Below are 13,127 nucleotides of genomic sequence, written 5' to 3' on the forward strand. Positions count from 1 at the left end.
AAGGTCCCCTGGAGAAGGGATAGGCTACCCACTCCAGGATTCTGGCCTGGAGAATTTCATAGACAGTATAGTCCATGTGGTCGCAAAGAGTCGGATACAACTGAGCCACTTTCACTTTCTTTTTTTTCAGGGGCTTAGAGTCCTGTTTTTCTTCTCTAGTTTGGAAATCCGAACAGGAAGAGCAGGGGCTGAGAAAGTAAAGGTTTTGCTTTAATAATTGACTAAGTGGTAAATTTAGTGGAGCTTGTTATTTCAGGATAAAATGGATCCTAGCTTTCATTTTTATTTTCCTTAATTCTATGATTCAATATTTCACTTTATTTATTTGCATTATTAAAATAGATCCAAAAGTTTCCTTTGTGTTAATTACATATATACAGATGGTTGTGAAAGTATTTACTTGATGTTTCAGTTTACCTACTATTTAAAGTGATCCTGTTTGTGTTAGCAGTTATGTAAATAGTCCATGTTAAAGCAGGCTGGATGTTATCGTAAGTTATTGACTGGCTCGGCTAATGTTTAAAATTTTTAATATAACCCAAATTTTTAAACAATTGTGTCTTAGTTCATTTACATGGCTGTTACAGTGTTTAATGCCTTGGGCACTATAGTAACCGTGTTTTAAGTACAGCAGAAGTGGTTCCACGTGTTGGCTTTTGCAAGGTATTATAAAGTCGGGTAAACCTACCTGACTTGGTGCAGCATGTCAATTTTGAAAAGCCACGTGCAGATTTGAGATTAGAGCTCACGTAGAAAGACTGAGGTAGCAAAATATTTTAAAAATTATTCTCTGATGGCCTCAATGATAATGCTCTAAGAGTACATAAAGTGTTGAATCCCCGTTCTTTTTTAAACAGATTGTGAAGACTGCTGGGGGATACTTGCAATCCAGTCACAAAAGTGTAATAAAGAAATATTGGTCCTGATGGAAGAAGAGCAAGATTTACCAGAGCAACCTGTAAGTATTTCCTTTAACAATTTAAAGTTGATTGTAGAAAGGCTAATTTTAAGAAACTTTAAATATTATTCAGTTATACTACAGATTCTAAGTTAGAAATAAAATTGATGAAAGGATTCCTTAATAATATTCTTCTGAGAAAAGTGTACTTAAATTTATATTTTGCTGACTTAATGCCAAAGAGTCTGCTTAGAAAATTCAGCTTTACAAAGGAAGTATTGTATTTAGAAATGCCATTTTAAAAAAGCAGTGGCTAATTTGCAGCAATGGATGGACCTAGAGATTGTCAAATTGAGTGAAGTAAGTTGGACAAAGGAGAAATATCATGACATCCTTTTTGCTGCTGCTGCTAAAACATGACTGTCGCTTCAGTCATGTCTGACTCTTTGGGACCCTACAGACTGTAGCCTATCAGGCTCCTCTGTCCATGGGATTCTCCACACAAGAATACTGGCATGGAGTTGTCCTGTTCTCCTCCAGGGGATCTTCCCAACCCAGAGATCGAACCCATATCTCTTATGTCTCCTGCTTTGGCAGGTGAATTCTTTACCACTAGCACCACCTTGGAAGCCCTGACATCCCTTACATGTAAAATTTAAAAAGGAATGATACAAATGAACTTATTTATAAAATAACACAGACTCACAGTCTTATGGTTGCCTGTAGTGAAGGACGGGGTGAAGGGATAGTTAGGGAGTTTGGGATGGACATGTGTACACTGTTATATTTAAAATGGATAACCAACAAGGTTCTACTGTATAACTCAGGGAACTGTGCTCAATGTTAGATGGGAGGGGACTTTGGGGAGGAATGGATGTATCTATATGTATGGCTGAATCCTTTTGTTGTCCACGTGAAACTATCACAGCATTGTTGATCGGCTATGCTCTAATATAAAATAAATTGTTGTCATTTTTAAAGCAATGGTATTCTTAAAGTTTTTACAAAATAAAAGAAGACATTTACCAAACAGTATATATTATTTCTGCTGGAAAATCTAGTTTTATTTTTGCCTAAATTTCCCTGACTAAATTTTTTAAAGTAGTAATAGTTGAAGAAAATATAGTTTGACCACTGGCTAATTCTTTAAAATTGATAAGACCCTCGAGAATAAGTTGAATTCTTAATTTCTTTTAAATATTTAACATAAATTAATTTTAAATGTACTTGGGTGCTACAGATTTATTGCCTTACCGTGGTTTCTTTTTTTTTTTCTTTTGGTCTTTTTAAGTGTTTTTTTTTTTCTTTTTTAACCCATAGCATTTAAAAAAGGAAGACATAGTAATCATTCTCTTAAAATACTTTCTTGTTAAAGAATCTTTTCCTTTTACTTGAGCTTCTTTTTCTGAAATAAGATAAATACTGATTCAATTTGCTCTCCTGAATAAGCCTCTTGCATTTTAAGAGAATAGTGAGTGGTACATTTTTATCTCTCAGTAAAAGTCCAGCCTAAAAAACTTTGAATTTTGAAAGAAGATAACAGAGTATGTTTTTATGTTCTAGATGTGTTCTTTACATCAATGAAAGATGGTCACCTGCTTCCATTTAAATGATAAAGTCCTCTAAGTATTTTAAGTATTATACTTTATGTTCAGACATGCACATCAGTGATTCTTTTGCTATTACTCTTTTAGTCCCCTCATTTGAGTATAAAGCTAGGAAGACCTAAGCAGTTGGTAAAATGACCTTTTGAAACATTTAAAATGTCATTCCCCTATCCCTGGTGGAACATTAATAATCAAGGAAATGGTAGGGTTAAAAATCATCCTCAGCGATGTTTCAGAGATATACACTGTGAGAACAAATAGCTGAGTTAGAGACACTGAATGTACCAAGGAAGATTGTAAGACAAACGTCTAGTCATAGTTTCAAAAGGCTTATGTAAATGTTGACATCCTGCTGAAATGAGTATTGTTAGTTGCTCCTTACCTATTTAAGGTAGTGAGAATTGTGAAACTGACCTGTTGGTGAGTCATTTTTCCCCCTCTGCTTCATCTCCTTGTCGTTCTATTTAGTTTCTATAACATGACGTGCAAAACCTGATTGTTATTTCAGAGAGAGGTGAGAAATTAAAGTGGTTTAAAAGCAGATTTTCTGGGAATTCCTGGTGGTCCAGTGACTGGGAATCTCCACTTACACTAACAGGGGCATGGGTGTGATACCTGAGACTAAGATCTCACAAGCCATGTGGCGCAGCCAAACAATTTTTTTTTTTTTTTTTTATCTGTAAGAAAGTGTTTATTCTTTTGAACCCCACAGGAAAAAAAAATAAGAATGCAGCCAAGACCAAGTATTTAACCAAAGTAGTGTCCCAAAAAGGCAGCAAAATGGGGGAAACCTCAACACAAAGTCAGTAACAATTTTCCATGTTTTTGCACAAAGATGAAAAAAATCTATGACAATTCCAAGTAACACTTTCATGGTGACAATTACACAAGATGATTCAAAAATGCAAAATGGCAGCAACATGCACACCTGGCTAAAGCTAGAAGTTTTTAATCCCAAAATAAGATCTGTGATTAAAAGGATGATTCTTTTTAATACTTCTATTTTGCTGACTTGCTTGTCCTACTTAATTTGCTTTAAATGAGACGTACATGCCAATTAACAGGAAATTGTAGAACTGTGTCCTTCCAGAATCCATGGCAAGGAAGCCAAGCCAATGTTTGGTTTCTGAATTTTCCTAGTTTCCAAATACACTTTTGCTTTGCCCCTCCCTCTCCCAGACCCTCCCTCCACCCCCACCCTGATTCTTAGAACACTTCCAAAGGTTGCCAGTGCAAACACTTTTCTACCAATGTATAATACACACTTGAAACTGAAATCTTTGTGCAGAATTTTGAGTTTTAAACTCCTAAAGAAAAAAAAATTTTTTTTTAATTAAAAAAAATAAAAATTTTCTGCTGACTGTAGATGGTGATTGTCATGGGACATCTTTTTTTTTTTTTTAATTGGTTTGTACCAATTTATTGTCTTAATTTATTGTCTTAATTGTCTTAATTTATTTGTCTTAATTTATGAAGGTGACTGAGTGACAACACAAAGAGATCAGTGCCATTGAGAGAAAAGTTTACTGTTACAATTCTCTTAGAAATAAGAGACATAGCATGCCACAAAGGGTCCCAGGGAGAGCACCAGTGTCATTCAGGAGGCAGAGACGCATAGAGCAATCCTAGAATGTATCGTAGGGGAATGCATAGGCCACACTCGTAATTGAGGTTTCTACAGGCAAGGTACGAAAAAGATCTTCACGACCCAGATAATCACGATGATGTGATCACTCACCTAGAGCCAGACATCCTGAAATGTGAAGTTAAGTGGGCCTTAGAAAGCATCACTACGAACAAAGCTAGTGGAGGTGATGGAATTCCAGTTGAGCTATTTCAGATCCTGAAAGATGATGCTGTGAAAGTGCTGCACTCAATATGTCAGCAAAGTGGGAAAACTCAGCAGTGGCCACAGGACTGGAAAAGGTCAGTTTTCATTCCAATCCCAAAGAAAGGCAATGCCAAAGAATGCTCAAACTACTGCACAGTTGCACGCATCTCACACGCTAGTAAAGTAATGCTCAAAATTCTCCAAGCCAGGCTTCAGCAATACATGAACTGTCATCTTCCTGATGTTCAAGCTGGTTTTAGAAAAGGCAGAGGAACCAGAGATCAAATTGCCAATATCCGCTGGATCATGGAAAAAGGAAGAGAGTTCCAGAAAAACATCTATTTCTGTTTTATTGACTATGCTAAAGCCTTTGACTGTGTGGATCACAATAAACTGTGGAAAATTCTGAAAGAGATGACAATACCAGACCATCTGACCTGCCTCTTGAGAAATTTGTATGCAGGTCAGGAAGCAACAGTTAGAACTGGACATGCAACAACAGACTGGTTCCAAATAGGAAAAGGAGTACATCAAGGCTGTATATTGTCATCCTGCTTATTTAACTTACATGTAGAGTACATCATGAGAAACGCTGGGCTGGAAGAAGCACAAGCTGGAATCAAGATTGCCGGGAGAAATATCAATAACCTCAGATATGCAGATGACACCACCCTTATGGCAGAAAGTGAAGAGGAACTCAAAAGCCTCTTGATGAAAGTGCAAGTGGAGAGTGAAAAAGTTGGCTTAAAGCTCAACATTCTGAAAACTAAGATCATGCCATCTGGTCCCATCACTTCATGGGAAATAGATGGGGAAACAGTGAAAACAGTGTCAGACTTTATTTTTCTGGGCTCCAAAATCACTGCAGATGGTGATTACAGCCATGAAGTTAAAAGACACTTACTCCTTGGAAGGAAAGTTATGACCAACCTAGATAGCATATTCAAAAGCAGAGACATTGTTTTGCCAACAAAGGTCCGTCTAGTCAAGGCTGTGGTTTTTCCTATGGTCATGTATGGATGTGAGAGTTGGACTGTGAAGAAAGCTGAGCGCCAAAGAATTGATGCTTTTGAACTGTGATGTTGGAGAAGACTCTGGAGAGTCCCTTGGACTGCAAGGAGATTCAGCCCGATCAGTCGTGGGTGTTCATTGGAAGGACTGATGCTGAAGCTGAAACTCCGATACTTTGGCCACCTCATGCGAAGAATTGACTCATTGGAAAGACCCTGATGCTGGGAGGGATTAGGGGCAGGAGGAGAAGGGGACGACAGGGGATGAGATGGCTGGATGGCATCACCGACTCGATGGATATGAGTTTGGGAGAACTCCGGGAGTTGGTGATGGACAGGGAGGCCTGGCGTGCTGCGATTCAAGGGGTCACAAAGAGTCAGATACAACTGAGCGACTGAACTGAACTAAACTGAATAGGCAAAGTAAGGCAGGGTAATTGTTTATTTAGGATTGGAGATTTGAGGTACAGAAACTTATCACTAGGTATCTGGCCCTGGGTTTATTTAGAGCAGGGGAATATAGTTCAGACTATGGTTCAAAATATAGGCTCTGGATTGCAGGGGAGATGTAAGCAACTTTGGCTCTTAGTTTGGCCCTGTGATTAATGGGTGTGAAATAGACAAATACAGAAAATGTAGAAGATGTATTAACTGTTACAAATAACTAGGATAAGAAGAGTTAACGTCAGATACTGAGGAAAATTTTCACAGACTGTTCAGTTCAGTTCAGTTCTAAAGCTTCAGTGGAAAGAATGGTCCTGTCCCAAGTTGATAATGATAAAGTCATGATTTTTTTTAAATTTTATTTTATTGAGGTGTGGTTGGTGTTAGTTTCTGGTGTACTGCAAAGTGATTCAATTATACATATGTATAATACTTTACATCTGCTAATCACCAACTCCCAGTTCACCCCTCTCCCACTCTCCTCTCCCTTGGCAACCACAAGTCAGTTCTCTATGTTTGTGGGTCTATGTCTATTTCATAGATAAATTCATTTGTATCATGTTTTAGATTCCAAACATATAAGTGATTTGGTGTCTGGTAAGGGCCTGCTTCCTGGCTCATAGACTGCTATATTTTTGCTGTATAGCAAAGGAGGTCTCCTTTATAAGGGCACTAATCGTATTTGTGAGGGCTCCACCCTCATAATCTTATCACCCCAAGAGCCCCACTTGCACATTTTATCATATTTGGGATAAAATTTCAAAATATGAATTGGTTTGCGGGGGGCGGAATACAGATACTCAGTCTGTAGCATCCTGTGTAACCAGGGAGAGGAAGAAGACTAGTGAATATTTATATGTGGATCTACCCTAATCTTTTCTTTGAGTCGCCTGTTTGATTTTCTGATGTAAAAAAACAATATGTAACTCCTTTCCCTATACATTTCTCTTAAGAGGAACAGCCCCAAATTCCATCCATTGCTGCATCCAGATCCAGTCCAGGGTCTGATGCTCACTAGTTTCTACTAGATCCAGTTGTGACCTCTTTTGAACTGGTAGCCTGTGAACTTAAAAAGACACATTTCTTGCCTCCCATTGCAAGTCATGCTCCGTATGCAGTGGTGGAACAGGCAGTTGTCTCTGCCACAGGTATTTACCTTTCTAGTCATTTGGAATGCTTGTTCTCACCCCCTGTATGCTGATTTCCTTATATCAAGTTCTGGAAGTCAAATTAATAATTAGGTGACTATTGGTAAGGGCTTCCCTGGTGGTTCAGCTGATAAAAAAATCTGCCTGAAATGGAGGAGACCTGGGTTTGATCCCTGGGTTGGGAAGATCCCCTGGAGAAGGGAATGGCAACCCACTCCAGTATTCTCACCTGAAGAATTCCATGGAGAGAGAGCCCTGGCAGGCTGCAGTCCATGGGCTTGCAGAGTCAAACACAGCTGAGCAACTAACGTTGCCACTGCCCGTTGGTAAGTGTGATCAAAGAAAATAATATTAAATTTGTGTGTGTGTGTAATTTCATCTAGGTTATGATCAAACTCTTTCCCCTACTAGAACATACAGTATTACTTTCTAGTAAAAAGAATGATATGCTTTGTTGGACAGTGGTGGATAAATTCTGACACAGACGTCTTCCTTTTTAAGACTTCATGCAGACTTCTGTTGGATTTATTATTCCCAAGATTACAGTTTATCAAGCTCTAGTATGACTTAGCCTCTTGTTAAAACTTAAGAAGCATAATAATTATATACTTGTAAGGCATCTCAGAATAATTCTGGAGTGACATTTGAGATGCATAATGTAATTTTCTTATCTAGAAAGTGGTATTTCTTAATATAACAGTTGTATATCAGTTTGTCTTTTCATAAACTGCTCACTCATTCTTTCTCTCCCTATCCACTCCCTTTCACCAGTTTCATTTTCAAAGCAGGTCTTTGAAGTAGATCAGTTCAGTTCAGTCACTCAGTCGTGTCCGACTCTTTGCGACCCCATGAATCGCAGCATGCCAGGCCTCCCTGTCCATCACCAACTCCCAGAGTTCACTCAAACTCATGTCCATCGAGTCGGTGATGCCATCCAGCCATCTCATCCTCTGTCGTCCCTGTCTCCTTCTGCCCCCAATCCCTCCCAGCATCAGAGTCTTTTCCAGTGGGTCAACTCTTCGCATGAGGTGGCCAAAGTACTGGAGTTTCAGCTTTAACATCATTCCTTCCAAAGAAATCCCAGGGCTGATCTCCTTTAGAATGGACTGGTTGCATCTCCTTGCAGTCCAAGGGACTCTTCAAGAGTCTTCTCCAACACCACAGTTCAAAAGTATCAATTCTTCGACGCTCAGCTTTCTTGAAGTAGATAGTCATGTTGTATTTTCAGAGAGGTAGACACACAGTGAATTAACTCTCAGAACTGAGCCTTGAACCTGTATATTCTGAATTCATATGTTGTGTTATTTGTATTCCTTTGCTCTGCTGTATTTAAAGCATGATTTTGTTGTTGTTATGTTTTTAAGCAGAGGCATAAATAGAACTCTGATTCATGAATTTGTCAGTGTATCTTCCTCTAGTAACCTTGAGTTATACCATGCCCATAAGATTATGTCATTTTTTAAATGACTGCTCTATTTATTGAGATATAATTCACATCCATTTTAAAGTGTCCAATTGGATGGTTTTTAGTATATTCACAGAGTTTTGCAGCTGTCACCAGAGTTGATCTTAGAACATTTTCATCAGTCCAAAAAGAAACTGTACCCATTAGCAGTCACCCCTCAATTCTGCCCTCGCCGCAATCCTAGGCAACTACTAATTTACTTTCCTGTTGACCTTTTGTGAGTATTTCATATAAGTGGAGTTATATAGTATGTGGTCCTTTGTGACTGGCTCCTTTCACTTAGCATAATCTTTTCAGAGTTTATCTGTGTTAGCATGTGCAAGTATTGATACTTCATTCCCTTTTATTGCTGAACGTTTGATTATATGGATTTATCATTCATCATTTTTATTTGTCATTATTGTGTTTATCCATTAATCTATTCATGGACACTGGGTTTCCCCTTTCTTGCTATTTTGAATAATGCTGATATGAACATTCATGTCCAGGCCTTTGTGTGGATATATGTTTTCATTTCTCTTTGGTTATATAGTCAGAAATGGAATGGCTGGATTCTATGGCAGCTTTATGTTTAACTGTTTGAGAAACTGCTAGACTGTTTTCCAAAGTAGTTGCACTGTTTTACTTTTTGTCCATTTCTGGATTGTATTATTTGAACCCATCCTTTTGTAATCCAGTGAAATCTGTATCCTTTGAGATAGTTTAATTCCTCTATGCCAAGGTACCATATTTCCTATCCCTGACTTACAGGAGGACGGAATTGCTTAAATCAAAGTGACAGTGGGTCATGAAAGGTACAGAATTAGCTGGGAGCACATTTTCCACCCCCTGACTTCTTTGTTTGGTAGACATGTCTTTAGGTTCATTTTCTCTGTTTCTATTTGTGTGTATGTACTCTACTGAGGGAGAAGGCAATGGCAACCCACTCCAGTACACTCTTGTCTGGAAAATCCCATGGGCGGAGGAGCCTGGTAGGCTGCAGTCCATGGGTCGCTAAGTGTTGGACACGTCTGAGCGACTTCACTTTCCCTTTTCACTTTCATACATTGGAGAAGGAAATGGCAACCCACTCCAGTGTTCTTGCCTGGAGAATCCCAGGGACAGGGGAGCCTGGTGGGCTGCTGTCTATGGGGTCACACAGAGTTGGACACGGTTGAAGCGACTTAGCAGCAGCAGCACTGTACTGAGCTGGCAATGTAGTAGATAAAAAATGAAAAAGCATAGTTCTTCCTTGAAAGGCCATTATGAATATATTTTAAAATTTTGCTCCAGGGCTTTTTTTTTTTGAGAGTTTTCTAGCTAAATTTGTTACACTGTGGCTCTAATAAAATGAAGACTGTGATAAGTTAGATTTTTCATTGCTCTAGTTTTCTTTGTATAGGTTACTGTTTGTAAACCATAGACTGTTTTAACTTCATTTCTTTGATTGCAAAGAGAGTCTTTGGGTGAGCTAAGCATAAATTCATCACCACTATTGGAAAATTACTTTATTATCTGGCATTATGTAAATACTGTCATCTTCAGGTGGGAAGGACAGCACATTTTCTTATAAGAGCCTGTATTAAGTTGAATTTTTCTTGTCTTAAGCCTTGCAGTTTCCAGTCAAAACAGTTTTCCAGCATTATTACATGAGTGCATTTTTCTCCCATACCTTTCATTGAGGTTATGTCATGCATTTGTAATACAGTTAAATTCTTTTGTCACAGTGTAGATACCGTCTTGTAATCACTTTACCTCCTGGTTGGTATGGTATCTTTTATCATATGGAAGTTTTGAATTTTTGTAAAATCAACCTATTTTCTCCTTTATGGCTTTTTAATTTAATATCATGTTTACTAAGGGTTTATCTACCTCAAAGGTTTTGTCTTTGTTTCCTTTTTCTTCATATACTTTTGTAATTTTGTTTGTAAACTTAGAGGATTTTTTTAATACACCTTATTAATTTTATCTTTATTGGCACCTATGAAAGTTAAGGCAGCATTATATAATGTCAGTTGATATGCCATAAGCAAGGATCCAAGAGTATTTGGTTCTATTTATTTTGTCATGTTTTCTCATGAAGAATACATGTCCATGAGAAATTGAATGGACCTGGGATTTATGTTGTATTTATTATTTACTTTGAATTTTTAAATTTAATCATATTTAATAGTTATATTCCCACCTAATATGTTTGTTTAAAATTGTTTATTAGCAGGGACTGCCCTGGTAGTCCGGCGCTTAAGACTCCAAATGCAGGGGGCACAGGTTCAGTCCTTCGTTGGGAAACTAAGATTCTGCATGCCTAAAAAAAAAAATTGTTGAGCAGAGTTTCTGCCTCTGTGCATACCTAACTCCTTGTAGTGGGTTGGCAGTACTCTTTGTACTTTGCGAACTTGAAATACTTTTTAAGTATTCATAATTTGTATGGCTAAGCACACTAAGCTTACTTCTGTAACTAGTTATTCTAATTCAAAAACTCTAAAATCAGATTCTTTGTAATATTTAAAACAACAACAGGGAAAACCATTAGTAATGTTAACTATAGATCTTCTATTTGTGACTTCTTAAACTGTTTCAATGGGAATACTTTTACCTTAGAAGGATTTAGAGAAGATGAAAATATGGGAAAAAAACAGAATAGTGTGAAGCATATTTTTTAAATTACTGGTAACTTGATAGGAATTTATTTTTATTTTTGGTATGTAAGTAATATAAATATAAAGGTATTTCTATTAAATAAATGGTTAGATGATTGCAAAATTACCATACTTACTGTTTGAAAATAGATTTATGTGTCTGTTAAAATTTTAAAGTAAGCAGTTTGATTTCAGGTTTGGATACCTTATCCTGGTAAACAGTCTGTGTTGAGTAAAAATCCTGGCAAACCTTTTATTTTACCTTGAGTTTAGAAGACACTGTTTTCATTAAAAAGAAAAAAGAGAGCCCCATGTGAAAAACAAGTCCATCTTTAAAATATATCAGGGGTTAATGAAATAAATCTAAGTCTAAGCAAGACAAAAGGAAACAGTTACCCTGTAATTTATTAGTTAATCTGAGGCTGCCATTTGAGTAGCTAGATGATTTTAAATACAGATCATGACATTGATGCTTTTGTATATTTATTTTACAGGTGAAGAAAGCCAAGATGCAGGAATCAGGAGAGCAAACTTTAAGGTATACAAAGTTGAATTTCTTTTTAATGACCTACTTATAATTTGTTTTTACCTGCTGACCAGTATGTGGACATGATTTGGATTGACTTACCCTCATTTTGGTTTTCAGCATCAGTTTTTATGTTTTGAAATTATTTGATTTAAGGTGAAAATTATCCTCTGAAATTTTGTCCTTAAAATAAAGTTTGTCCTTGAAACATTTAAGTGCTGAATTTTTCTCCTTTTTTATTCATTATTTATTCAGCATAATGTACCAATCTGATGTTATCACTCAGATCCTGTGATATGTGAAGGAGACACAATGGTGAACATTCTTCAATTACATATACATAATAGGAAAAATAGAAATAAAAAAAATCCAAGAAGTTAATCCTTAATTACCAAATGGACATGGGACACCTTAATCATTAGCTCTGCTCCCCTTACAGAAAAGAGGCAGCTTCTTTGCATGTCATACTCTGGCTTCCAGAGCACCATGATTTTCAGTTGTCCACAGTTCTTACCTCCTGTTGTTTATCTACTAGCCAGATGAACCAATAACACACTAATATCTTAATTTCAAGAATCCTAATCTTGCACCTCACACACTAGCATTCCAGCTCATTTATTCTATTGTCACACTAGCCCTGTGTCTTACTCTACACTTCCACTTACAATGACAATGAACTATCATATTTTCACTGTCAGGCATTGACCCTTCCCTCAAAAAAGACTTCCATATCTTCCTGTGCTGCTCAAAAGATAAGATCTATTACTTTAATCAGTTTCTCACAAACATTCGTAACTTCCTCTCCCTTTTCCCTGTCATCCTTCCCTAGCCTAACCTAGTGTTTAAAAACCCTAGTTTCATCCTTATCCCAATCATCTGAACACTGATAGGAAAACACAAAACTGCTCACTGGTCTCAGTTTCCAGTCATGATTACATCTCAGTGGGCACTTAAACATTCTTGGTGATCCAGTCACCCTTCCTGGTTTATTTCACAGTGGTAAAATTGTTTCTCTTTCCTCCTTACCTTCCTTCATTCCTTCTCTCCTTTCCTCCCTGCCTCTCAGCCTGCCTTCCTTTCTTCCTGCCTCCCTCCCTCCCTCCCTTCTTCCCTCTTGCTGCTTCCTCTCCTCACCCTTCCCCTTCTATTTACTCAGCTGGGGATCTGACTGCCCTACTCCAAAGAGAAATCAGAAGGGGATAGGAACTGCCTTACTTGTCTTATCACCGAATCTACCCCCTTAACTGCTTCAGTGCTTCTAATATTCTCTGCATCCCTTTTCTCTGAAGTTAATTCCCTTGCTCATCTCTGTCCAGTTGTACAATGGAGCCTATCAGCTTCATCTTTTCCTGCTATTATTCCATCTCCTTCAGCAACTGCTTTATTGGGATAAAATACAAATAACCTGAAATACACCATTTCGGTCATTTTTAAGCGTATAATCCAGTGGTACTAAGTACATTCACATTGTTGGGCAATCATTACCATCTATCTCCAGAACTTTTTTTATCTTCCCAAACTGAAACTTTGTATTCATCAGACTCTCCATTTCCCCCTTCTTCTAGCTCCTGGCAACCATC

General features: G+C 37.6%; 1 protein-coding gene across 7 annotated transcripts in view; it reads left to right on the forward strand.

Moving 5' to 3' along the window:
- Nucleotides 1-13,127, forward strand: part of EYA3 (EYA transcriptional coactivator and phosphatase 3) — a 189,724-nt gene that overhangs the window by 114,951 nt on the left and 61,646 nt on the right. For all 7 annotated transcript variants that reach the window (XM_061391230.1, XM_061391241.1, XM_061391221.1 and 4 more), the window contains 2 exons: nt 858-958; nt 11,516-11,559. In XM_061391230.1, coding sequence (XP_061247214.1) covers nt 926-958; nt 11,516-11,559 — 77 coding nt within the window. In that variant the 5' untranslated portion in view covers nt 858-925. The remainder of the gene's footprint in view (nt 1-857; nt 959-11,515; nt 11,560-13,127) is intronic.

Source organism: Bos javanicus, chromosome 2 (assembly GCF_032452875.1).
Source record: "Bos javanicus breed banteng chromosome 2, ARS-OSU_banteng_1.0, whole genome shotgun sequence".
Classification (NCBI taxonomy): domain Eukaryota; kingdom Metazoa; phylum Chordata; class Mammalia; order Artiodactyla; family Bovidae; genus Bos; species Bos javanicus.